The 27,724-nt window shown below is 46.6% G+C and overlaps 2 protein-coding genes across 2 annotated transcripts; both read left to right on the top strand.

The window, feature by feature from the left end:
• The first annotated feature begins 8,158 nt into the window (after nt 1–8,158).
• Nucleotides 8,159–10,352, top strand: LOC135101949 (uncharacterized). The gene is made up of 4 exons (XM_064006396.1): nt 8,159–8,320; nt 8,460–8,995; nt 9,305–9,388; nt 9,614–10,352. Exons 1-4 carry the CDS (start codon nt 8,268–8,270, stop codon nt 9,679–9,681), a joined length of 741 nt encoding a protein of 246 aa, XP_063862466.1. The 5' UTR covers nt 8,159–8,267; the 3' UTR covers nt 9,682–10,352.
• A 4,482-nt stretch (nt 10,353–14,834) lies between these two features.
• LOC135102468 (uncharacterized) lies at nt 14,835–27,036 on the top strand. Its single transcript, XM_064007782.1, has 19 exons — nt 14,835–14,859; nt 15,375–15,486; nt 15,907–15,913; nt 16,094–16,100; nt 17,678–17,857; nt 18,866–18,995; nt 19,431–19,476; nt 19,743–19,919; nt 20,445–20,598; nt 21,118–21,262; nt 21,402–21,937; nt 22,255–22,338; nt 22,540–22,682; nt 22,990–23,128; nt 23,820–23,974; nt 24,362–24,478; nt 24,953–25,034; nt 25,572–25,690; nt 26,510–27,036. The coding sequence occupies exons 1-19, from the start codon at nt 14,835–14,837 to the stop codon at nt 26,633–26,635; spliced, it is 2,484 nt and encodes an 827-aa protein (XP_063863852.1). The 3' UTR covers nt 26,636–27,036.
• The last annotated feature ends 688 nt before the right edge of the window (nt 27,037–27,724 follow it).

Below are 27,724 nucleotides of genomic sequence, written 5' to 3'. Positions count from 1 at the left end.
CAGGACAGGTGATAGTCACGGCGGTGGATACCCGCCATGCAGGACAGCTGGTGGCGGTGGATACCCATCCAGCAGGACAGGTGATGATCATGTCGGTGGACACTCGTCCAGCAGGACAAGTGGTGGCGGCGGATACCCGTTTAGCAGGACAGGTGGTAGTCATGGCGGTGGATACCCGTCAAGCAAGACAGTTGGTGGCTCTGCATAACCATCCAGCAGGACAGGTGGTGGCGGTGGATACCCATCCAGCAGGACAGGTGGTAGTCATGGCGGTGAATACCCTTCCAGCAAGATAGATGATGGTCGTGGCGGTGGATACCCGCCCTGCAGGACAGGTGGTGGCGGTGGATACCCGTCCAGCAGGACAGGTGGTAGTCATGGCGGTGGATACCCGTCCAGCAGGACAGGTGGCAGTCATGGCGGTGGATACCCGTCCAGCAGGATAGGTGATGGTCATGGCGGCGGGTATGGTGGATACCCGCCCTGCAGGACAGATGGTGGCAATAGATACCCGTCCAGCAGGACAGGTGGTGGCAGTGGATACCCGTCCAGCAGGACAGGTGGTGGCGGTGGATGCCCGTCCAGCTGGACAGGTGGTGGTCATGGCGGTGGATACCCGTCTAGCAGGACAGTTGATGGCATTGAATACCAGTCCAGCAGGACAGGTGATGGCAGTGAATACCCGTCCCGCAGGACAGTTGGTGGCCGTGGATAACCTTCCAGCATGACAGGTAGTGGCGGTGAATACCCATCCAGCAGGACAGGTGGTGGCGGTGGATATCCGTCCAGCAAGACAGGTGGTGGCGATGGATTCCTGTCCAGCAGGATAGGTGGTGGTAATGGATACCCGCCCTGCAGGACAGGTGGTGGCGGTGGATACCCGTCCAGCAGGACAGGTGATTGTCATGGCGGTGGATACCCGGCCTTCAGGACAGGTGGTGGCGGTGGATACCCGTCCAGCAGGACAGGTGATTGTCATGGCGGTGGATACCCGGCCTTCAGGACAGGTGATCGCTGTGGATACCCGTCCAGCAGGACAGGTGATAGTCACGGCGGTGGATACCCGCCCTGCAGGACAGGTGGTGGCGGTGGATACCCGTTCAGCAGGACAGGTGATGGTTATGGCGGTAGATACCCATCCAGCAGGACAGGTGATGGTCTGGCGGTGGACACTCGTCCAGCAGGACAAGTGGTGGCGGTGGATACCCGTCCAGCACGACAGGTGATGGTCATGGCGGTGGATACCCGTCTAGCAGGACAAGTGGTGGCGGGGGATACCCGTCCAGCAGGACAGATGGCAGTCATGGCGGTGGATATCAGTCCAGCAGGATAGGTGATGGTCATGGCGGCGGGTATGGTGGGTACCCGCCGCCCTGCAGGACAGATGGTGGCAATAGATACCCGTCCAGCAGGACAGGTGGTGGCAGTGGATACCCATCCAGCAGGACAGGTGGTGGCGGTGGATGCCCGTCCAGCTGGACAGGTGGTAGTCATGGCGGTGGATACCCGTCTAGCAGGACAGTTGATGGCATTGAATAACAGTCCAGCAGGACAGGTGATGGCAGTGAATACCCGTCCCGCAGGACAGGTAGTGGCCGTGGATAACCTTCCAGCATGACAGGTAGTGGCGGTGAATACCCGTCCAGCAGGACAGGTGGTGGCGGTGGATACCCATCCAGCAGGACAGGTGATGGTCATGGCGGTGGACACTCGTCCAGCAGGACAAGAGGTGGCGGTGGATACCCGTCCAGCACGACAGGTGATGGTCATGGCGGTGGATACCCGTCCAGCAAGACAGGTGGTGGCTCTGCATAACCATCCAGCAGGACAGGTGGTGGCGGTGGATACCCATCCAGCAGGACAGGTGGTAGTCATGGCGGTGGATACCCGTCCAGCAGGATAGGTAATGGTCATGGCGGCGGGTATGGTGGATACCCGCCCTGCAAGACAGATGGTGGCAATAGATACCCGTCCAGCAGGACAGGTGGTGGCAGTGGATACCCGTCCAGCAGGACAGGTGGTGGCGGTGGATGCCCGTCCAGCTGGACAGGTGGTGGTCATGGCGGTGGATACCCGTCTAGCAGGACAGTTGATGGCATTGAATAACAGTCCAGCAGGACAGGTGATGGCAGTGAATACCCGTCCCGCAGGACAGGTAGTGGCCGTGGATAACCTTCCAGCATGACAGGTAGTGGCGGTGAATACCCGTCCAGCAGGACAGGTGGTGGCGGTGGATACCCGTCCAGCAAGACAGGTGGTGGCGGTGGATTCCTGTCGAGTAGGATAGGTGGTGGTAATGGATACCCGCCCTGCAGGACAGGTGGTGGCGGTGGATACCCGTCCAGCAGGACAGGTGATTGTCATGGCGGTGGATACCCGGCCTTCAGGTCAGGTGGTCGCTGTGGATACCCGTCCAGCAGGACAGGTGATAGTCACGGCGGTGGATACCCGCCCTGCAGGACAGGTGGTGGCGGTGGATACCCGTTCAGCAGGACAGGTGATGCTTATGGCGGTAGATACCCATCCAGCAGGACAGGTGATGGTCTGGCGGTGGACACTCGTCCAGCAGGACAAGTGGTGGCGGTGGATACCCGTCCAGCACGACAGGTGATGGTCATGGCGGTGGATACCCGTCCAGCAGGACAAGTGGTGGCGGGGGATACCCGTCCAGCAGGACAGGTGGCAGTCATGGCGGTGGATATCAGTCCAGCAGGATAGGTGATGGTCATGGCGGCAGGTATGGTGGGTACCCGCCGCCCTGCAGGACAGATGGTGGCAATAGATACCCGTCCAGCAGGACAGGTGGTGGCAGTGGATACCCATCCAGCAGGACAGGTCGTGGCGGTGGATGCCCGTCCAGCTGGACAGGTGGCAGTCATGGCGGTGGATATCAGTCCAGCAGGATAGGTGATGGTCATGGCGGCGGGTATGGTGGGTACCCGCCGCCCTGCAGGACAGATGGTGGCAATAGATACCCGTCCAGCAGGACAGGTGGTGGCAGTGGATACCCAACCAGCAGGACAGGTCGTGGCGGTGGATGCCCGTCCAGCTGGACAGGTGGTGGTCATGGCGGTGGATACCCGTCTAGCAGGACAGGTGATGGCATTGAATACCAGTCCAGCAGGGCAGGTGATGGCAGTGAATACCCGTCCTGCAGGACAGGTGGTGGCCGTGGATAACCTTCCAGCATGACAGGTAGTGGCGGTGAATACCCGTCCAGCAGTAGAGGTGGTGGCGGTGGATACTCGTCCTGCAGGGCAGGCGGTGGCGGTGGATACCCGCTCTGCAGGACAGTGGTGGCGCTAGATACCCTTCGTACAGGACAGGTGGTGGCGGTGAATACACGTCCTACAAGGACAGATGGTGGCGGTGGATACCCGGCCTGCAGGACAGGTGATGTTCATGGCGGTGGATACCCGTCCAGCACGACAGGTGATGGTCGTCGCGGTTTATACCCGTCCTACAGGACAAGTGATGGCGGTGGATACCCGTCCTACAGGTCAGGTGGTGGCGGTGGATACCCGTCCTACAGGACAGGTGGTGGCGGTGGATATCCGTCCTACAGGACAGGTGGTGGCGGTGGATACCCGTCCTGCAGGACAGGTGGTGGTCATGGCGGTGGATATCCGTCCTACAGGACAGGTGGTGGCGGTGTATACCCGCCCTGCAGGACAGGTGATGGTCGTGGCGGTGGATACCTATCCTGCAGGACAGGTGGTGGTGGTGGACACCGGCCCGTCCCGCAGAATTGACTTCCAATATCATTCTCCCTCCACTGAGGTGCTGTGGTTCAGGAGTACTCCTTCTTTTCATTTGACGGTTTCCTTTCCAATGTTCTGTTTTCACTGAAGGACGCCCTTCACGAAGTGGATGACGTCCATCGCGTCTTCATTGTGTGAGGATGTGTCAGATTTTCTCTTAGTTTATTCTACTTTTGCTGTTCCCTGGTGGCTTGCCTCGTGACTCTCCCTGAACTGATAGGTTAGTCGTCCCTGGCAGCGGCCGACTCTGCCCTGGTGCAGGCATACTGCTGGGCTGAGTCCCACTTGGGGAACCTCGCCCTGGTCTGTGCGATCCTCACCCCCTCCTGCTACGAGAGCTGGACGTTGGGGTAAACAAACTTTTTTTCGTATAAAACGATTTTAAAATTAAATACTTATTGTGATCCTCATCGGTGCGACAAGACATTTGTAGATTGAGTGAAGAGAGATGGTGAGGAAGGGATCGCAGGTTTGGGGCGTGAAGGGTGAGGGGAGAGAAGGCACGGTGTGTGGAAGGTTTGTTTGGAGGGGCTGTTTTGCCATAACAGGAAGGTGTGGGTTTAAGAAGAAGAAGAAAGTGAAGCAGCAGCAGCATAAAAAAAAAAGAGAGTGCACATGTGTGTGCAGATTTAACTGGGGCTTAAGAAAAAATAAATAAAATAAATAATTGGAAATTGATTGTAGTGTGTATACTTTATATGCACATTGTCACTACTACTACTAGCCTACTGGCTCCTTGTACCTGCTTCTTATTAATTCTCTCTTCCAGCATTATTGTAACTATAAATCTCTCTTCCAGCATTATTCTAACTATAACAAGAATTTATAATAATTAGGAGAATATTGATGACGTGGTAAGCATGATGGCAAATATTTACATCTTTGTTTCTTCCATATATCGCTTTATATTACTTCCAAGGTTTTCCTTCTGCGTTTGTTCCTTTTCTTTCTTTCAGGCTGAGAGTGAGCATCGTAGGAATGGCAGCCATCTTGATAGACTTGTAAAAACTGGGAACACCACCGACAGCTTGAGCAGGTCCTGGCACTGGTTCTTCAGTGTTGAGTGGCAACCGTTCATTTGACAAAGAATAGCTGTTTCAAGGGTTTAGGGAAAAAAGTTTTAAAGTTACAAGTTTGTTCACATTTTGTCTGCTGGTGTGTGGAAGTAATTTCGCAGTCTGTCAGTAGCACATCGGACTGCCCTCCGTCTTGGATCACTGAGCTGCTGCATTTATTTATTTTTTTCAGGTCACTTTATGTTTGCTCTAGAACAAATCTTAGAAGTTATATGAGTAACTATTGTCCTTGAATTCATTGTTATTTTCATTTGTTTATTTATTTATTTATTTTTTACTTCTTCATCATCATCTTTTTCTTCTTTTTCTTCTTCTTCTTCTTCTTCTTCTTCTTCTTCTTCTTCTTCTTCTTCTTCTTCTGCTTCTTCTTCTTTTTTTTTTTTTCTTCTTCTTCTTCAACTTCTTCTTCTTCTTCTTCTTCTTCTTGTTTTTTGTTCTTCCGCTTCTTCTTTTTCTTCTTCTTCTTCTTCTTATTATTATTATTATTATAATTATTGTTATTATTATTATTATTATTATTATTATTATTATTATTATTATTATTATTATTATTGTTGTTGTTGTTGTTATTATTATTATTATTATTGTTGTTGTTGTTCAGACATTCCGACAAGCTGGAGGAGGAGGTGAGAAGAAATACAAGTGTTGGGAGGTGAGTTTATTCCCGACTAGTTCCCCTGAAGAAGCTTGTGCGAAGCTAGTCGGGAATAAACTATCCTCCCAGCACTTGTGTTTCTTCTCACCTCCTCCTCCATTATTAGCATCATTATATTCCGGAATTACTAGTGAGTAGTGACGTCAGTAAATTTGCGAATGACACCAAACTGCCGTCTCCCATCGTCTGCAGCAGTGACTACGTGAGGTGGAGACTATTTTAAAGGAAGGGGAGTAGGGGAGCTGCCAGGTGCCCCCACACGCCCCACAATTGCACGAGGGAACATTCTTTTCTTGTTCTTTCACAACATCCTCACTTTATTTTACCAACCGTGATTCAAGTAAGAGAGAAATCCAAACAATTTTAAACCGTCAAATAAACTCACCGTTCGCGAAAATATTCTAACGTGTATTTTGAAATTGCCGCGTGACTGGATATGTAAGGGAAAGTGGAAAGCCAGGAAGCGCCACAAGCATAATGTTATTCAGTCTTGGAAGATGATTGAGTTACCCCGGTTAGCATCCAAAACTGGAAAGGTGTGGATATTCTTTAAGTAAAACGTCGACCTGCTATACCATGGAACTGAGGTTTCATAATCGAGTGGGGTTGTTCGTCCTAGTGGAAACATTGTTGAGTGACCATTCTATAATTATCATATTAGCCAATATAACAAATAGTTTACCTAAAGGAACTGGTGTGTGATTATTGTACGACACTATACGCAGATTATCAACTTCCAAGAGGAATTATTCTGCGATTGCGTTGGAAGTGGTAAACTATTCTGTAATTATCGAACTTACCGCTATAAAGAAACTCTATCTATAATCATCACTAATCCGAAATTATTGTACTCGACACTACAAAGATAATCTACATGAACGAATGAAATGTGTATTGTCATAAACCATACAACCATCTTTCCCTTACTCTAGGTGCGGTGCTGCTGCTGGTAACAGTGGTGGGGATCCCGGCACACAGCCAGCAGGCATCGGCAGCATCCTTCCGCCTGGTCACCGCTTACACGTTAAACCGAACTGATGACTCCACTCAAACATTTCTCAGGTAACACTTAATACGCCGCACCGAAGATGGATAGATAAGTACTATTACTTATATATTTTCAGTCTTAAAGTTAGAGAAAAATGTGATTTTCTTTCTATTCATTGTCCTAAGCTCTAAGGTACATGAATTTCTCAAAAGCTCATGGTAGGATGCATGAACTTGGGAAAGGTTAGGAATCACTGCCCTATTTGATATACCTATAGCGTGAAAATAACAGCTATTGGACACTTCTTTATTACATGTCTATAAATCTAATATAATGACTCTATTTGGTCGTGGTCCTTCAGCGACATGTCATTTAAGTGGTTTGGTCAGGGTAGAAATTATATCTAAGTGAACTAATGTATTAGAGAGAGAGAGAGAGAGAGAGAGAGAGAGAGAGAGAGAGAGACAGAGAGAGAGGGAGAGAGAGAGAGAGAGAGAGACTGAAGCTTCAACTTTTCTTGTATTTCAGAGTGGGGACCTCTCTCTCCACCCGGTCCCTTACCTTGGCTCTGCAGGTGGGTGGGTGCATAAGCTAACGTGTCTTAAAAGAAGGAACAATACACTAACTAAATTTAATGACGTTTTTTTCAATTTAAGACTCAAGCTGAACACCTGCTGGAATAAATCACACACACACACACACACACACACACACACAGACACACACACACACACACACACACACACACACACACACACACACACACACACACACACACACACACACACACACACACACACACCTCCTCCCACTCGCCTAATGTAAGATGTCATTGTTCACAGACTGACCTGACTAACTGTGGATGCAATGTCACCGGGAATTACTCAGGTCGCGTCCTCCAGGTGACAGGTGGCTACACAGGTGATGCGCTCAAAGTCGTGGCGCAGAGGTACCAGCATGTGGGGGGCGTTGGATCAGCTGAGGAGTTGGTGAGCGTAGCGTGGCGCCCCGAGGAAGAGGTGAGAGAGCGTGAGAATATTGCCTTATAGATTTTCTTGTTTTATATATATATATATATATATATATATATATATATATATATATATATATATATATATATATATATATATATATATATATATATATATATATATATATATATATATATATATATATATATATATATATATATATATATATATATATATATATATATATATATATATATATATATATATATATATATATATATATATATATATATATATATATATATATATATATATATATATATATATATATATATATATATATATATATATATATATATATATATATATATATATATATATATATATATATATATATATATATATATATATATATATATATATATATATATATATATATATATATATATATATATATATATATATATTCTTTATTTTTTTTTATTTTTCATGTATGTCATGTTTAGTTTTATCTGTTGCCTTGTCTTCCTATATTTATTTTTATTTGGTAGTTTATTAATATATTTATAATTAAAAATAAAAATTGCATAAAATGTGAAAGGCATTGCTATATTCGGAGTCGTAATTTTCCTTTCTAAAAGATGCAACCATAGATTTCTTTATAAAGGAGTCTATGATATACCTTGAGGCAACGAATTAAAAGGATTGTTTATACCTCGTATAGAGCGAGACGCAGCCGGAACCGAGGCAGGACGGGGGGTGGTGGTGCGCACTCAGTTCTCTGAATCCATCTTTGGCGTATCTGTGGACTCGCTGATGCCGGGGAAGCGTCGGCGTCTCCTGAACCTCACCGTCACGCCACACACTGGGTAGGTTTGCAGTCATGTGTTTGAAGGTGCCAATACTTCATTTGTTTCGAAAAAAAGTTTTCTGTAAAATGTCTTTTTAAGAACTGATAGATTACATTAGACAATTGTTTATAACCATGAGTCCTCTCTTAACTTTCAGAGAACACTGGCAGGTGAGCCTACATGTGCCAATTATCTCTACAGCCCTCGAGTGGGAGACGAAGCTCTGGAAAAATCAGGGCAAGCAACATTGGGAAGTTAATGGGGAAGTCAAGTCTACCAAATCTGACATATCGTTAGAATTCGTTCACTTCAAGCAGGAGAAGCAGGACGAAGAGACTCAGGTCACGGATGACAGAGGTGAGGCTGGCAGGTGTGATGCTGAAGGTTGTGGGGACGGCAATGTCAAGGAGCCAAAAGCCAAGTCGCGGCACCACGTCGACAGTGATTGCGACTCAGATTTAAGAAAAGAACAGACAGTAGACCAGAATAAAGTTTGTAGTGGTCGAGATCATAAATCAGAAGACTTAAAGCAAAATGATCCTGATTCCGTAATGGTAAATGTAGACGAAGAATGTTCCAAGAAAGCGGAGTGTGATGGACCGGAAGAGTCAGTGTCAAGTGAAGCTGTTCAAGAGACTACACAAAAATTAACTTCCCGGGTTTTCAGCCTTTCTTCCAACATGAAAACTTTCGGTAAGTACGTCCACACTTCATGTAGAACGAAATTTGACTATTAAGGCAAAATTTAATGATACGTTTCTTATGATGTTAGTAAGTCCTTTTATTCAGGTCTTTTTATATACTTGATTTCTTGCAAATAAGAATTTATAATTAAAAAAAGTTGTTCGCTATACCTTTTGAAATCATAACTATTTGGATAGTACTGTTCTAATATTTTTTGTCGGTCGCGTCATCAGTGCCACAGTAGTGTACTTGAGTTGTTTACTTACCTGGAACTCACGACACCCTCCCTTTATCTCCCTCCACGCACCGCACGCATAGTCTCATCTGACGGAGGACGCTGGATTCAGATCCTGCAGCGCACACACCTGGCATTCTGTCCTCGCCTTGGCTGGAACTTGAACCGTGAGTGAACCGGAGCCTGAGAAGCGAAAGTTCAAAGCAAGAGAGAGAGAGAGAGAGAGAGAGAGAGAGAGAGAGAGAGAGAGAGAGAGAGAGAGAGAGAGAGAGAGAGAGAGAGAGAGAGAGAGAGAGAGAGAGAGAGAGAGAGAGAGAGAGAGAGAGAATGATGATATAAACTATACAAGAAAAATATTGCAATAGACTTTTTTTTATCACTCGGAATTCTAGAAATATTTCGGTTCAATCGTGACTGGACAGGGTGGGAGGTAGCGTGGGGGTGTGGTGTTGGGATGTAGTGATGGTGATGGATACCGGTCCTGCAGAAAAGGTGGTAGTCATGGCGGTGGATACCTGTCCTAAAGGACAGGTGATGGCAGTGGATACCCATCCAGCAGGGCAGGTGGTGGCAGTAGATACCCGTCCACAGGACAGGTGGTGGTAGTAGATACCCGTCCAGCAGGACAGGTGGTGGCGGTGGATACCCGTCCAGCAGAACAGGTGATGGTAATGGCGGTGGATACCCGCCCTGCAGGACAGGTGGTGGCGGTGGATACCCGTTCAGCGGGACAGGTGATGTTTATAGCGGTAGATACCCATCCGGCAGGACAGGTGATTGTCTGGCGGTGGACACTCGTCCAGCAGGACAAGTGGTGGCGGTGGATACCCGTCCAGCACGACAGGTGATGGTCATGGCGGTGGATACCCTTATAGCAGGACAAGTGGTGGCGGGGGATACCCATCAAGCAGGACAGGTGGCAGTCATGGCGGTGGATATCCGTCCAGCAGGATAGGTGATGGTCATGGCGGCGGGTATGGTGGGTACCCGCCGCCCTGCAGGACAGATGGTGGCAATAGATACCCGTCCAGCAGGACAGGTGGTGGCAGTGGATACCCATCCAGCAGGACAGGTCGTGGCGGTGGATGCCCGTCCAGCTGGACAGGTGGTGGTCATGGCGGTGGATACCCGTCTAGCAGGACAGTTGATGGCATTGAATACCAGTCCAGCAGGACAGGTGATGGCAGTGAATACCCGTCCCGCAGGACAGGTGGTGGCCGTGAATAACCTTCCAGCATGACAGGTAGTGGCGGTGAATACCCATCCAGCAGGACAGGTGGTGGCGGTGGATACCCGTCCAGCAAGACAGGTGGTGGCGGTGGATTCCTGTCCAGCAGGATAGGTGGTGGTAATGGATACCCGCCCTGCAGGACAGGTGGTGGCGGTGGATACCCGTCCAGCAGGACAGGTGATGGTCATAGCGGTGGATACCCGGCCTTCAGGACAGGTGGTCGCTGTGGATATCCGTCCAGCAGGACAGGTGATAGTCACGGCGGTGGATACCCGCCCTGCAGGACAGGTGGTGGCGGTGGATACCCGTTCAGCGGGACAGGTGATGTTTATAGCGGTAGATACCCATCCAGCAGGACAGGTGATGGTCTGGCGGTGGACACTCGTCCAGCAGGACAAGTGGTGGCGGTGGATACCCGTCCAGCACGACAGGTGATGATCATGGCGGTGGATACCCTTCTAGCAGGACAAGTGGTGGCGGGGGATACCCATGAAGCAGGACAGGTGGCAGTCATGCCGGTGGATATCCGTCCAGCAGGATAGGTGATGGTCATGGCGGCGGGTATGGTGGGTACCCGCCGCCCTGCAGGACAGATGGTGGCAATAGATACCCGTCCAGCAGGACAGGTGGTGGCAGTGGATACCCATCCAGCAGGACAGGTCGTGGCGGTGGATGCCCGTCCAGCTGGACAGGTGGTGGTCATGGCGGTGGATACCCGTCTAGCAGGACAGTTGATGGCATTGAATACCAGTCCAGCAGGACAGGTGATGGCAGTGAATACCCGTCCCGCAGGACAGGTGGTGGCCGTGAATAACCTTCCAGCATGACAGGTAGTGGCGGTGAATACCCATCCAGCAGGACAGGTGGTGGCGGTGGATACCCGTCCAGCAAGACAAGTGGTGGCGGTGGATTCCTGTCCAGCAGGATAGGTGGTGGTAATGGATACCCGCCCTGCAGGACAGGTGGTGGCGGTGGATACCCGTCCAGCAGGACAGGTGATGGTCATAGCGGTGGATACCCGGCCTTCAGGACAGGTGGTCGCTGTGGATATCCGTCCAGCAGGACAGGTGATAGTCACGGCGGTGGATACCCGCCCTGCAGGACAGGTGGTGGCGGTGGATACCCGTTCAGCGGGACAGGTGATGTTTATAGCGGTAGATACCCATCCAGCAGGACAGGTGATGGTTCTGGCGGTGGACACTCGTCCAGCAGGACAAGTGGTGGCGGTGGATACCCGTCCAGCACGACAGGTGATGGTCATGGCGGTGGATACCCTTCTAGCAGGACAAGTGGTGGCTGGGGATACCCATGAAGCAGGACAGGTGGCAGTCATGGCGGTGGATATCCGTCCAGCAGGATAGGTGATGGTCATGGCGGCGGGTATGGTGGGTACCCGCCGCCCTGCAGGACAGATGGTGGCAATAGATACCCGTCCAGCAGGACAGGTGGTGGCAGTGGATACCCATCCAGCAGGACAGGTCGTGGCGGTGGATGCCCGTCCAGCTGGACAGGTGGTGGTCATGGCGGTGGATACCCGTCTAGTAGGACAGTTGATGGCATTGAATACCAGTCCAGCAGGACAGGTGATGGCAGTGATTACCCGTCCCGCAGGACAGGTGGTGGCCGTGAATAACCTTCCAGCATGACAGGTAGTGGCGGTGAATACCCATCCAGCAGGACAGGTGGTGGCGGTGGATACCCGTCCAGCAAGACAAGTGGTGGCGGTGGATTCCTGTCCAGCAGGATAGGTGGTGGTAATGGATACCCGCCCTGCAGGACAGGTGGTGGCGGTGGATACCCGTCCAGCAGGACAGGTGATGGTCATAGCGGTGGATACCCGGCCTTCAGGACAGGTGGTCGCTGTGGATATCCGTCCAGCAGGACAGGTGATAGTCACGGCGGTGGATACCCGCCCTGCAGGACAGGTGGTGGCGGTGGATACCCGTTCAGCGGGACAGGTGATGTTTATAGCGGTAGATACCCATCCAGCAGGACAGGTGATGGTCTGGCGGTGGACACTCGTCCAGCAGGACAAGTGGTGGCGGTGGATACCCGTCCAGCACGACAGGTGATGGTCATGGCGGTGGATACCCTTCTAGCAGGACAAGTGATGGCGGGGGATACCCATGAAGCAGGACAGGTGGCAGTCATGCCGGTGGATATCCGTCCAGCAGGATAGGTGATGGTCATGGCGGCGGGTATGGTGGGTACCCGCCGCCCTGCAGGACAGATGGTGGCAATAGATACCCGTCCAGCAGGACAGGTGGTGGCAGTGGATACCCATCCAGCAGGACAGGTCGTGGCGGTGGATGCCCGTCCAGCTGGACAGGTGGTGGTCATGGCGGTGGATACCCGTCTAGCAGGACAGTTGATGGCATTGAATACCAGTGCAGCAGGACAGGTGATGGCAGTGAATACCCGTCCCGCAGGACAGGTGGTGGCCGTGAATAACCTTCCAGCATGACAGGTAGTGGCGGTGAATACCCATCCAGCAGGACAGGTGGTGGCGGTGGATACCCGTCCAGCAAGACAAGTGGTGGCGGTGGATTCCTGTCCAGCAGGATAGGTGGTGGTAATGGATACCCGCCCTGCAGGACAGGTGGTGGCGGTGGATACCCGTCCAGCAGGACAGGTGATGGTCATAGCGGTGGATACCCGGCCTTCAGGACAGGTGGTCGCTGTGGATATCCGTCCAGCAGGACAGGTGATAGTCACGGCGGTGGATACCCGCCCTGCAGGACAGGTGGTGGCGGTGGATACCCGTTCAGCGGGACAGGTGATGTTTATAGCGGTTGATACCCATCCAGCAGGACAGGTGATGGTCTGGCGGTGGACACTCGTCCAGCAGGACAAGTGGTGGCGGTGGATACCCGTCCAGCACGACAGGTGATGGTCATGGCGGTGGATACCCTTATAGCAGGACAAGTGGTGGCGGGGGATACCCATCAAGCAGGACAGGTGGCAGTCATGGCGGTGGATATCCGTCCAGCAGGATAGGTGATGGTCATGGCGGCGGGTATGGTGGGTACCCGCCGCCCTGCAGGACAGATGGTGGCAATAGATACCCGTCCAGCAGGACAGGTGGTGGCAGTGGATACCCATCCAGCAGGACAGGTCGTGGCGGTGGATGCCCGTCCAGCTGGACAGGTGGTGGTCATGGCGGTGGATACCCGTCTAGCAGGACAGTTGATGGCATTGAATACCAGTCCAGCAGGACAGGTGATGGCAGTGAATACCCGTCCCGCAGGACAGGTGGTGGCCGTGAATAACCTTCCAGCATGACAGGTAGTGGCGGTGAATACCCATCCAGCAGGACAGGTGGTGGCGGTGGATACCCGTCCAGCAAGACAGGTGGTGGCGGTGGATTCCTGTCCAGCAGTATAAGTGGTGGTAATGGATACCCGCCCTGCAGGACAGGTGGTGGCGGTGGATACCCGTCCAGCAGGACAGGTGATGGTCATAGCGGTGGATACCCGGCCTTCAGGACTCGTGGTCGCTGTGGATATCCGTCCAGCAGGACAGGTGATAGTCACGGCGGTGGATACCCGCCCTGCAGGACAGGTGGTGGCGGTGGATACCCGTTCAGCGGGACAGGTGATGTTTATAGCGGTAGATACCCATCCAGCAGGACAGGTGATGGTCTGGCGGTGGACACTCGTCCAGCAGGACAAGTGGTGGCGGTGGATACCCGTCCAGCACGACAGGTGATGGTCATGGCGGTGGATACCCGTCTAGCAGGACAAGTGGTGGCGGGGGATACCCATGAAGCAGGACAGGTGGCAGTCATGGCGGTGGATATCCGTCCAGCAGGATAGGTGATGGTCATGGCGGCGGGTATGGTGGGTACCCGCCGCCCTGCAGGACAGATGGTGGCAATAGATACCCGTCCAGCAGGACAGGTGGTGGCAGTGGATACCCATCCAGCAGGACAGGTCGTGGCGGTGGATGCCCGTCCAGCTGGACAGGTGGTGGTCATGGCGGTGGATACCCGTCTAGCAGGACAGGTGATGGCATTGAATACCAGTCCAGCAGGGCAGGTGATGGCAGTGAATACCCGTCCCGCAGGACAGGTGGTGGCCGTGGATAACCTTCCAGTATGACAGGTAGTGGCGGTGAATACCCGTCCAGCAGGACAGGTGGTGGCGGTGGATACTCGTCCTGCAGGGCAGGCGGTGTCGGTGGATACCTGCTCTGCAGGACAGTGGTGGCGCTAGATACCCTTCGTACAGGACAGGTGGTGGCGGTGAATACACGTCCTACAAGGACAGATGGTGGCGGTGGATACCCGTCCTGCAGTACAGGTGATGTTCATGGGGGTGGATACTCGTCCAGCACGACAGGTGATGGTCGTCGCGGTTTATACCCGTCCTACAGGACAAGTGATGGCGGTGGATACCCGTCCTACAGGTCAGGTGGTGGCGGTGGATACCCGTCCTACAGGACGGGTGGTGGCGGTGGATACCCGTCCTACAGGACAGGTGGTGGCGGTGGATACCCGTCCTGCAGGACAGGTGATGGTCATGGCGGTGGATATCCGTCCTACAGGACAGGTGGTGGCGGTGTATACCCGCCCTGCAGGACAGGTGATGGTCGTGGCGGTGGATACCTATCCTGCAGGACAGGTGGTGGTGGTGGACACCGGCCCGTTCCGCAGAATTGACTTCCAATATCATTCTCCCTCCACTGAGGTGCTGTGGTTCAGGAGTACTCCTTCTTTTCATTTGACGGTTTCCTTTCCAATGTTCTGTGTTTTCACTGAAGGACGCCCTTCACGAAGTGGATGACGTCCATCGTGTCTTTATTGTGTGAGGATGCGTCAGATTTTCTCTTAGTTTATTCTAGTTTTGCTGTTCCCTGGTGGCTTGCCTCGTGACTCCCTGAACTGATAGTTTAGTCCCTAAACTATCAGTCGTCCCTGGCAGCGGCCGACTCTGCCCTGGTGCAGGCATACTGCTGGGCTGAGTCCCACCTGGGGAACCTCGCCCTGTTCTGTGCGATCCTCACCCCCTCCTGCTACGAGAGCTGGACTTTGGGGTAAACAAACTTTTTATCGTATAAAACGATTTTAAAATTAAATACTTATTGTGATCCTCATCGGTGCGACAAGACATTTGTAGATTGAGTGAAGAGAGATGGTGAGGAAGGGATCGCAGGCTTGGGGCGTGAAGGGTGAGGGGAGAGAAGGCACGGTGTGTGGAAGGTTTGTTTGGAGGGGCTGTTTTGCCATAACAGGAAGGTGTGGCTTTAAGAAGAAGAAAAAAGTGAAGCAGCAGCAGCATAAAAAGAAAAGAGAGTGCACATGTGTGTGCAGATTTAACTGGGGCTTAAGAAAAAAATAAATAAAATAAATAATTGGAAATTGATTGTAGTGTGTATACTTTATATGCACATTGTCACTACTACTACTAGCCTACTGGCTCCTTGTAGTTGCTTCTTATTAATTCTCTCTTACAGCATTATTGTAACTATAAATCTCTCTTCCAACATTATTCTAACTATAACAAGAATTTATAATAATTAGGAGAATATTGATGACGTGGTAAGCATGATGGCAAATATTTACATCTTTGTTTCTTCCATATATCGCTTTATATTACTTCCAAGGTTTTCCTTCTGCGTTTGTTCCTTTTCTTTCTTTCAGGCTGAGAGTGAGCATCGTAGGAATGGCAGCCATCTTGATAGACTTGTAAAAACTGGGAACACCACCGACAGCTTGAGCAGGTCCTGGCACTGGTTCTTCAGTGTTGAGTGGCAACCGTTCATTTGACAAAGAATAGCTGTTTCAAGGGTTTAGGGAAAAAAGTTTTAAAGTTACAAGTTTGTTCACATTTTGTCTGCTGGTGTGTGGAAGTAATTTCGCAGTCTGTCAGTAGCACATCGGACTGCCCTCCGTCTTGGATCACTGAGCTGCTGCATTTATTTATTTTTTTCAGGTCACTTTATGTTTGCTCTAGAACAAATCTTAGAAGTTATATGAGTAACTAATGTCCTTGAATTCATTGTTATTTTCATTTGTTTATTTATTTATTTATTTTTTACTTCTTCATCATCATCTTTTTCTTCTTTTTTTTCTTCTTCTTCTTCTTCTTCTTCTTCTTCTTCTTCTTCTTCTTCTTCTTCTTCTTCTTCTTCTTCTTCTTCTGCTTCTTCTTCTTTTTCTTTTTTTCTTCTTCTTCTTCTACTTCTTCTTCTTCTTCTTCTTCTTCTTGTTTTTTGTTCTTCCGCTTCTTCTTTTTCTTCTTCTTCTTCTTATTATTATTATAATTATTGTTATTATTATTATTATTATTATTATTATTATTATTATTATTATTATTATTATTGTTGTTGTTGTTGTTCAGACATTCCGACAAGCTGGAGGAGGAGGTGAGAAGAAATACAAGTGTTGGGAGGTGAGTTTATTCCCGACTAGTTCCCCTGAAGAAGCTTGTGGGAAACTAGTCGGGAATAAACTATCCTCCCAGCACTTGTGTTTCTTCTCACCTCCTCCTCCATTATTAGCATCATTATATTCCGGAATTACTAGTAAGTAGTGACGTCAGTAAATTTGCGAATGACACCAAATTACGAAGATAAGACAGGACTGGACAGAAAGTATGATTGGACAGAAAAGTGTGAAATGAATTCGATATCAATGAGGTAGCGTTCTCTACGTAAGAAGTAAGAGAGAGAGAGAGAGAGAGAGAGAGAGAGAGAGAGAGAGAGAGAGAGAGAGAGAGAGAGAGAGAGAGATGCACAATATATAACAGCAGCTTAAAGGCCAGGGAGATAGCTAAATCTTCGAGAGAGAGAAAACAAAGTGATACTACAAGTGTGCGGCCTATAAAGCAGTGCATTTAGTGCTTTGATAAGGCCTCTCTTACATTACGGTGTACAGTTGTGGCTGTGCAAAGAAGAGTGACTAGGATGATCCAGGGACTGAAAAAAAAAAAAAAAAGCTAGTCACTGGAATGGTGTAGCGTGCGTGGTGATACAATAGAGGTATTTCGATATCATTAAAGTAGGCTTTACCTCCTCATACGGTGTTCCATCCCTCGAAGTAATAATAATAATAATAATAATGATAATAATAATAATAATAATAATAATAATAAGTGAATTGATAAGTAAATACATCCGCCAATTCATGATGACTTAACATTTCTCGGCCTCGGTGCTGGACCTTACAAGTCTCCTGATACTTCATCTCCTTGCTATTCTTGTGTCATGTGCCTTACCCGAATAGAATGGCTGGCGGGGGGGAGGGGGGGAAAGGTGACAGGCGAGGTGCAGGCTGAGGGTCATGGCAGGGTTAGTTGGGAGAGCTCAGCCCCAGTGAACGCTCGTGTGTGTCAGCTGAAGGACACCAACACTGCCGGTGATCCATCTGGGTGGTGCCAAGCGAGGAACATGTACTGGTGTTTTAGTGAGTAGATTAGGTAGTGGTGATACGAAGAGATTTAACAATACGGCCCTTAAATGTTCTTCCATATGATGTATGCTAACAATCGTGTGTGTGTGTGTGTGTGTGTGATGGGAATAAGGTACCTAAGTTTGTTAGTGAACACGTACTATTATTTAGTATACTATCATTTGCTCCTTTACTTTACTGATAACAGTACGGTTCATATTGAAAGCATGTTATAAAACTACATTGTGGTTTGTAAGCATGAACTCTGCCGTCTCCCATCGTCTGCAGCAGTGACTACGTGAGGTGGAGACTAAAGGAAGGGGAGTAGGGGAGCTGCCAGGTGCCTCCACACGCCCCACAATTGCACGAGGGAACATTCTTTTCTTGTTCTTTCACAACATCCTCACTTTATTTTACCAACCGTGATTCAAGTAAGAGAGAAATCCAAACAATTTTAAACCGTCAAATAAACTCACCGTTCGCAAAAATATTCTAACGTGTATTTTGAAATTGCCGCGTGACTGGATATGTAAGGGAAAGTGGAAAGCCAGGAAGCGCCACAAGCATAATGTTATTCAGTCTTGGAAGATGATTGAGTTACCCCGGTTAGCATCCAAAACTGGAAAGGTGTGGATATTCTTTAAGTAAAACGTCGACCTGCTATACCATGGAACTGAGGTTTCATAATCGAGTGGGGTTGTTCGTCATAGTGGAAACATTGTTGAGTGACCATTCTATAATTATCATATTAGCCAATATAACAAATAGTTTACCTAAAGGAACTGGTGTGTGATTATTGTACGACACTATACGCAGATTATCAACTTCCAAGAAGAATTATTCTGCGATTACGTTGGAAGTGGTAAACTATTCTGTAATTATCGAACTTACCGCTATAAAGAAACTCTATCTATAATCATCACTAATCCGAAATTATTGTACTCGACACTACAAAGATAATCTACATGAACGAATGAAATGTGTATTGTCATAAACCATACAACCATCTTTCCCTTACTCTAGGTGCGGTGCTGATGCTGGTAACAGTGGTGGGGATCCCGGCACACAGCCAGCAGGCATCGGCAGCATCCTTCCGCCTGGTCACCGCTTACACGTTAAACCGAACTGATGACTCCACTCAAACATTTCTCAGGTAACACTTAATACACCGCACCGAAGATGGATAGATAAGTACTATTACTTGTATATTTTCAGTCTTAAAGTTAGAGAAAAGTGTGATTTTCTTTTAATGAATTGTACATGAATATCTCAAAAGCTCATGGAAGGATGCATGAACTTGGGAAAGGTTAGGAATCACTGCCCTATATGATATACCAATAGCGTGAAAATAACAGCTATTGGACACTTCTTTATTACATGTCTATAAATCTAATATAATGAGACTATTTGGTCGTGGTCCTTCAGCGACATGTCATTTAAGTGGTTTGGTCAGGGTAGAAATTATATCTAAGTGAACTAATGTATTAGAGAGAGAGAGAGAGAGAGAGAGAGAGAGAGAGAGAGAGAGAGAGAGAGAGAGAGAGAGAGAGAGAGAGAGACTGAAGCTTCAACTTTTCTTGTATTTCAGAGTGGGGACCTCTCCCTCCACCCGGTCCCTTACCTTGGCTCTGCAGGTGGGTGGGTGCATAAGCTAACGTGTCTTAAAAGAAGGAACAATACACTAACTAAATTTAATGACGTTTTTTTCAATTTAAGACTCAAGCTGAACACCTGCTGGAATAAATCACACAGACACACACAGACACACACACACACACACACACACACACACACACACACACACACACACACACACACACACACACACACACACACACACACACACACACACACACACACCTCCTCCCACTCGCCTAATGTAAGATGTCATTGTTCACAGACTGACCTGACTAACTGTGGATGCAATGTCACCGGGAATTACTCAGGTCGCGTCCTCCAGGTGACAGGTGGCTACACAGGTGATGCGCTCAAAATCGTGGCGCAGAGGTACCAGCATGTGGGGGGTGTTGGATCAGCTGAGGAGTTGGTGAGCGTAGCGTGGCACCCCGAGGAAGAGGTGAGAGAGCGTGAGAATATTACCTTATAGATTTTCTTGTTATATATATATATATATATATATATATATATATATATATATATATATATATATATATATATATATATATATATATATATATATATATATATATATATATATATATATATTGTTTTGTCTTTATTTTTTTTTATTTTTCCTGTATGTCATGTTTAGTTTTATCTGTTGCCTTGTCTTCCTATATTTATTTTTATTTGGTAGTTTATCAATATATTTATTCATTATTTTCTTTTAATGCGTATGCGTGAGGAAGACTTGCAAAAGGCAAAAAAAAAAAAAAAAAAAACTATTTAAATATCCATAGTTTCTGCTTACAAAGTACCACAGCAATAGAAATCTGATCTTTAACATTTGCATCTCATTATTATCTTCATATATTACATACTACCATTGCTTCATCATTCCTATAGAAAAAAAAAACATACAAAATTCTTGTCATGCCACTCTGAAATAAAAGAGATGAGGTCACACTATTCCTTCCTCTAGATGCTGCTCATGGCGGCTCCCAGGACCACCCTCAGCCTGGCCAGCGGGCATGAGGGGCAGGCGGGGCAGTGGTGGCGGCTGTGGTTGAGAGGCGGTGAGGAAGAGCGCGGCAAGGCCTCCAGTGGTGACCCCGCGCCGCCTCAGCTTGACCAAGGTGTGTAAGTGTGTGTGTGTGTGTGTGTGTGTGTGTGTGTGTGTGTGTGTGTGTGTGTGTGTGTGTGTGTGAAGAGGTGGAGCTGATGGGCCTCGCAGTGTATTGAGTGTACGTATACATTTTTATTAAACAGGGAATTAGTGTTATTATTATTATTATTATTATTACTATTATTATCATTATTATTATTATTATTATTATTATTATTATTATTATTATTTGGTGGTTTAGATCCTCTGCAAACCTATATTGCTTTTCATTATCTCAAATCAAAATTAAATAGCACTGCGCAAGATATGACCGTTAGTTAAGATTTTTTCGGTTAAATTTAATGTTAGGATGGGAAAAAAAAAGAAAAAGAAAAGGAAGAAATAAAAATTGCATAAAATATGAAAGGCATTGCTATAGTCGGAGTCGTAATTTTCCTTTCTAAAAGATGCAACCATAGATTTCTTTATAAAGGAGTCTATGATATACCTTGAGGCAACGAATTAAAAGGATTGTTTATACCTCGTATAGAGCGAGACGCAGCCGGAACCGAGGCAGGACGGGGGGTGGTGGTGCGCACTCAGTTCTCTGAATCCATCTTTGGCGTATCTGTGGACTCGCTGATGCCGGGGAAGCGTCGGCGTCTCCTGAACCTCACCGTCACGCCACACACTGGGTAGGTTTGCAGTCATGTGTTTGAAGGTGCCAATACTTCATTTGTTTCGAAAAAAAGTTTTCTGTAAAATGTCTTTTTAAGAACTGATAGATTACATTAGACAATTGTTTATAACCATGAGTCCTCTCTTAACTTTCAGAGAACACTGGCAGGTGAGCCTACATGTGCCAATTATCTCTACAGCCCTCGAGTGGGAGACGAAGCTCTGGAAAAATCAGGGCAAGCAACATTGGGAAGTTAATGGGGAAGTCAAGTCTACCAAATCTGACATATCGTTAGAATTCGTTCACTTCAAGCAGGAGAAGCAGGACGAGGAGACTCAGGTCACGGATGACAGAGGTGAGGCTGGCAGGTGTGATGCTGAAGGTTGTGGGGACGGCAATGTCAAGGAGCCAAAAGCCAAGTCGCGGCACCACGTCGACAGTGATTGCGACTCAGATTTAAGAAAAGAACAGACAGTAGACCAGAATGAAGTTTGTAGTGGTCGAGATCATAAATCAGAAGACTTAAAGCAAAATGATCCTGATTCCGTAATGGTAAATGTAGACGAAGAATGTTCCAAGAAAGCGGAGTGTGATGGACCGGAAGAGTCAGTGTCAAGTGAAGCTGTTCAAGAGACTACACAAAAATTAACTTCCCGGGTTTTCAGCCTTTCTTCCAACATGAAGACTTTCCGTAAGTACGTCCACACTTCATGTAGAACGAAATTTGACTATTAAGGCAAAATTTAATGATACGTTTCTTATGATGTTAGTAAGTCCTTTTATTCAGGTCTTTTTATATACTTGATTTCTTGCAAATAAGAATTTATAATTAAAAAAAGTTGTTCGCTATACCTTTTGAAATCATAACTATTTGGATAGTACTGTTCTAATATTTTTTGTCGGTCGCGTCACTATTTCATCAGTGCCACAGTAGTGTACTTGAGTTGTTTACTTACCTGTACCTCACGACACCCTCCCTTTATCTCCCTCCACGCACCGCACGCATAGTCTCATCTGACGGAGGACGCTGGATTCGGATCCTGCAGCGCACACACCTGGCATTCTGTCCTCACCTTGGCTGGAACTTGAACCGTGAGTGAACCGGAGCCTGAGAAGCGAAAGTTCAAAGCAAGAGAGAGAGAGAGAGAGAGAGAGAGAGAGAGAGAGAGAGAGAGAGAGAGAGAGAGAGAGAGAGAGAGAGAGAGAGAGAGAGAGAGAGAGAGAGAGAGAAATTATTTAAACTATGCAAGAAAAATATTGCAATAGGATTTTTTTTATCACTTTGAATTCTAGAAATTTTTCGGTTCAATCGTGACTGGACTGGGTGGGAGTACGTGGTGAACACCTGGGAGTGGGGCAACATGGTGGTGAAGGCGGAGTGGGGCGTCTCTCTCCTGCAGTGGTATCAGAAAACTTTCAGCTTCTCTTTCGACCAGGTAAGTTCCACCTCTCTCTCTCTCTCTCTCTCTCTCTCTCTCTCTCTCTCTCTCTCTCTCTCTCTCTCTCTCAGTGGAAATTTTCATGCTGGATAATTATTTTAGGTGAGGAATCTTTGTGGGTAGAAATAAGTCCTCTTTTCTTTTTTTCTCCTCCTCCTCTTCCTCCTCCTCCTCCTCCTCTTACTTTACGCGTACATGAGATAAAGTAGTACCCAACAAACAACACCGGAAGAACTAACTAAAAGAACCGCTGCTGTTTGTTCTTCCTTTGTATTCTTTTGCATTCCTTTGTGTTCACCTCCAGGCGGCGGCGCTCCCCTCCACGCAGCTGGTCCTGGATTTCCGTGACTGGTGGAGCTACAAGGTGTGGCTGAAGTGGCCGGTCCTCGCGTCCTCCCTCGCCGCTTCCCTCACGCTTGGTCGCGACAGTCACACACTGCTGGGTGAGTCAGACCGTGTGGGGGGTGACGTGGGACGGCAAGGAGAGAGTGACGGGGTGGATCAGCTCAGTATTGAATGATGCTCCGTGTTTTTTTTTGTTCGCATTACTTGATTGACTTGACTTTTATTGTTTGTCTTTATCTTGTATCTTGAACTTGCTAGTGGGGATTATTGTTATAATTGTTATTATTATTATTATTATTATTATTATTATTATTATTATTATTATTATTATTATTATTATTATTTATTTGTTTATTTTTCTTTTGGTATGATTTTTGTAAAGGATTATATTTTGTAACTTCATCTGATGTGTTATTCGTTGGTTCTTTATCGTCCCTGATTCTCTCTCTCTCTCTCTCTCTCTCTCTCTCTCTCTCTCTCTCTCTCTCTCTCTCTCTCTCTCTCTCTCTCTCTCTCTCTCTCTCTCTCTCTCTCTCTTTTCATATGCACTTTCTTTTTCATTATCAACTACTTTACTATTTAATATTACTGCATTAGTATTCCTTATTAATTTATTTAGTTTTACCATCATTGTGCTCAGCTTTACTTCATTATACTATTTTTCCTTAGTGTTTATTAATGTATTTTTTTAATCTATCTTTATTCATTTATTTATTTATTTATTATCATTATTATTATCATTATCAATATCATCATCATCATTATTTTCATCCACAAATGTACTGTTAGTGAAGAAAGTGGACGAGTTTCTGGGTGAGGACGCCGGAAAGGTGGTGGCGCGGGTGGTAGCGCGACACACCCCTGCTGGCTTGGTGGTGACCTTCCACGCCGACACCGCCAGCATGCAGGAGCTCCACGATACCGTCACTGCCGTCCTTGCTCAGGTGCCTCGTGCTGGCGTCCTGCTGAGTGGTGAATGTGTGGTGACGGGGGTAGCGTGGTGGTGTAGTGTTGGGATGTAGTGATGGTGATTTAGTGTGGTTGCGGTGAGGTGTTGGTGGTGTAGGAGGTATATTATAGTGGTGATATGGTGGTGGTTCGATATGGGTAGTGTGGTAGTGGTGATGGTGGAGATGGTGATGTAGTGGAGCTGTGGTGGTGTGGCAGTAGTGTGGTAGTGTGTTAATGGTGTAGTAGGTGCAGCGGTAGTGCTTCGAGTATTTAACTTAATCATTTGCTAGTCGTTTAGTTTATTTATTTACTTATTAATCCCAACTGAACGTGACTGGTGTTCTTGATTCATGATGACGACGCCTCCACCTCCCCATCAGGCCATGGAGAGCCCTGACCTGTGTGGCGAGGTGCCTGACCACGCCTCGCTTCTGAAGTTCCTGCACGACTTCCTTGGACAGTCACCGGCGAGTCTCTGGGCGGATCTGCTGCAGGAAGTAAGTGAGGAGCCTTTGCTGGGGTGGGAGGGCTACGGTTCTCAAGTATTTCTTGATGAATTAAGTTTTTACTTTGATGATCTGCATAGAAGTTTTGATAGGTCAGCTAGTTTAGTTAGTTAGTTGGTTGGTTAGTTAATTTTTTACATAGTTCGTTATTAACTGGTTTGTGATTAATTTGTTGTAAGTTACTAGTTAGTTATTGGTTAATCAATCACTCAGCTACTTATTTTGATACATAGTAAATCAATTAATTATAACTATAAAATAATTATTTCATTAGTACCTACTTAATGGTCATTCAATAAATTAGTCAGTTATCAGTTAGTTTGCCTTTAGTTATGCACTATATCTAGTTAATTCATATATATATATATATATATATATATATATATATATATATATATATATATATATATATATATATCTGCTCTTCATGCACACCCTTTTCCTGCCTTCGTTCCTTCACCCTAGGTCCGTCGCCTGCTGCTGGGGTCTGGCACCGAGGCAGACTTACATCACCTGCTGGAAGTTTTCAGGGAGGAAATGGGGACAGGTAATTAACAAACTCCTCCTCGCAGGTGTTGCATGTCTACCTGTAGCTGCTGCAGGTGACCGTGGCAGAGCAGGTACTGTTTCCTTCTTTACACCAGCATTCGGGCTGGTATAGATAGTTTCGGCTTTAAAATAGAAGCAGAGCAAAGACGAGACAATTCATAATGAAGAACTTCAAGAAAGAAGATAAATAAATAGATGTCTAGATAAGCTCTCAAAACACAACAGGAATTTTAATTAGGCAACTGCTCGTACGTATATTAGATGAGATCATTACCTTAATTTGAAACGCGAAAGTAACTCAAATTTGTTGCTCAGGTAATTACGTACTGAAAATTGAAAAAAAAAAAAAAAGAAAAAGAAAAAAAGATCAGGACTCTCATCAGAATTTAATTAATCAATGCTAGTAAAAAATATGCAGTAACCGGGCAGGTAATCCTGATCCGGGCAGCGAACACACACACACACACACATACACACACACACACACTACTGCCACGCCACGTTAATTTTTTTTTTTTTTTTTTTTTTTTTGCAGCAGAAGGCGTAGGATTGTGGGAGGCAGTATGGACGGTGCTGGAGCGGGCGGGGCTGCTGCGTTCCCGCGGCGAGGAGGTGGAGGTGGTGGTGCCCTCCGAGTGGATTAAGCTGGCGCAGGTGGGTGTTGTGGCTCGTGTTTTGAAAAGCTTTACTCTATCATCACGACTAAACTCAAAGGCCACAGTGATGATTTGGCGGCTTATCAAGAGTGTTTCTCGTGTTAATAATGTAGAAATATTGTTAATGTCACTAGAACAGTAAAAACACCCTTACAAACCCGTCTAACTTCAACTGGAGCCATTTGAATGGAAAGGAGTTGCGCCACATGCATGTTTCAGAATATGGCTCAGTGAGTCATGGTGTGCTCAGTGGAAATATTAACTCTTTCAGTACTATATATAACATCCGAACCTCATCATATCCCTTCATAGACAATGGAGTGAATAAGACGTAATGATTTTGAATGAGTAGCTGTAGATTATTTAAAATGCTTTGATCACGAACGTATCATCCTTCACTTGATAAAGTCCTCCAATGACTTGTGAAATATAGTGAAGTCGATGCCGTGATACTGAAGAAGTTAAGAGAGCATGACGACCTAGATTCATTTCAAGTCGTCTGTGTTAGCCTTGAACCTTGTTGGACAGAATGTATCCCATTTGCTTATCATTGTGACTGTTTATCTTATTGGCTGTATAGAGGCTAGGGATGTAAGCTTAAATCCTTAGGTGATTCAGTTACTTTACGAAGCTGAACACAAAGTGATAGGCAGAATTAAGGTAAGGAATATTTTGACTCGTGAAAAAAAAAATAACTGATTTTATTTCTGGAGAAAGTTTTACTGGGCTGTGACTTGTAAACCAATAAATATCTGGATTGTGATAAAAAGAGTTCTATTCCGGGTTAATCCAACAGTGCGCATGTATTCCTCTGCAGGGGTGGTTCACTTGGGCTGTCATGGGAGGCGGCGGGCAGTGCGAAGGCAACACACTGATGGTTAACCTGGTGGATGCGCTGGCGGAGACCCTGAGGCGAAGTGGCAGCGGGCAAGCAACCTCTTGACCCACCAGTCGGACAAACTTTTATGTTCGTTCTGAAGGCAAATCAAAAGCAGGAATTTGTTACCAAAACCATAAATAAATGACGTCATCGTACATCTGGCATCCATTCGTGTAGCTGCTATACAACACTATATTGTTTATTTATTTATTTTTTTTACTTTGTGTTGATTAATTGCTTGCTTATTCTTAGAAAATATGTAGGCGATAATATCAACATAAATTATATACATGTATTCATTTCATTGGAACTATTCACTCCTGTTGCTACGTTCTCATGTTCGTTTGTGTTGAAAAATGTTCCCTTAATTATCAATACACCCAACCATCAATATTATAGTAATATCACAATAAAATGTTCATTGTTAAATACTGGATCAAAATAAAGCCAATCAGGGACCTCGACACTTGCTTTACCATTTACGTAAGAAAGAAAACCCCGTTGAAAAAGCAGAATCAACTGGACTTCCGCGGGAAACTACAACAATCATCATCAGTCCACTGCTATTTCCTCCGCGTAAAAGCAATGCAAGATGTGCTACCTCGTTTTGGAGGTGTTTTCAGGACACAGGGAAGGAAGATGAAACCTGACTATCTTGCAGCTCAAAGGTAAAAATGCCTTACAAATGTTAATAGTTGCTAGAGTCTGATTTTCTGTGTTTTAGTGCTGTGCAAGCTAATTATATAATGTCTACTCTACCAAGTCACTGATTGTAGATATAATATGCCCTTTTTTCGTGCCAAAATTGAAAAGAGCAACTGTTATATCAAAGTGAAAGCCTAGATCGTGTAAATCACACATGAAGTACAGGAGAGCAGGTTCTGGCACACCATATCAGGTTTCCGTTGTTGTCATATATGGTGTGGGCAATGACCCTGGTTTAGTCGTCCAGCTTAAGCCATGTGTGTATTGGTTTATAATTTTATCCATGGTATTGCTTCTGACATTATCATATGTTTGTATGTTTATGTTGTGGTTTTGTTTCTGGCATTATTTCTGGTAGTATTATTCGTATATATATATATGTGGAGTGTGATGTGCGCTTCATGGCGTTAACTACCAATTAGGCAATCAGCCGTCTTGCCCGACCAC

The sequence above is a fragment of the Scylla paramamosain genome, chromosome 7 (assembly GCF_035594125.1).
Source record: "Scylla paramamosain isolate STU-SP2022 chromosome 7, ASM3559412v1, whole genome shotgun sequence".
Taxonomy (NCBI): domain Eukaryota; kingdom Metazoa; phylum Arthropoda; class Malacostraca; order Decapoda; family Portunidae; genus Scylla; species Scylla paramamosain.
This window is presented reverse-complemented; position numbering and strand designations above follow the sequence as displayed.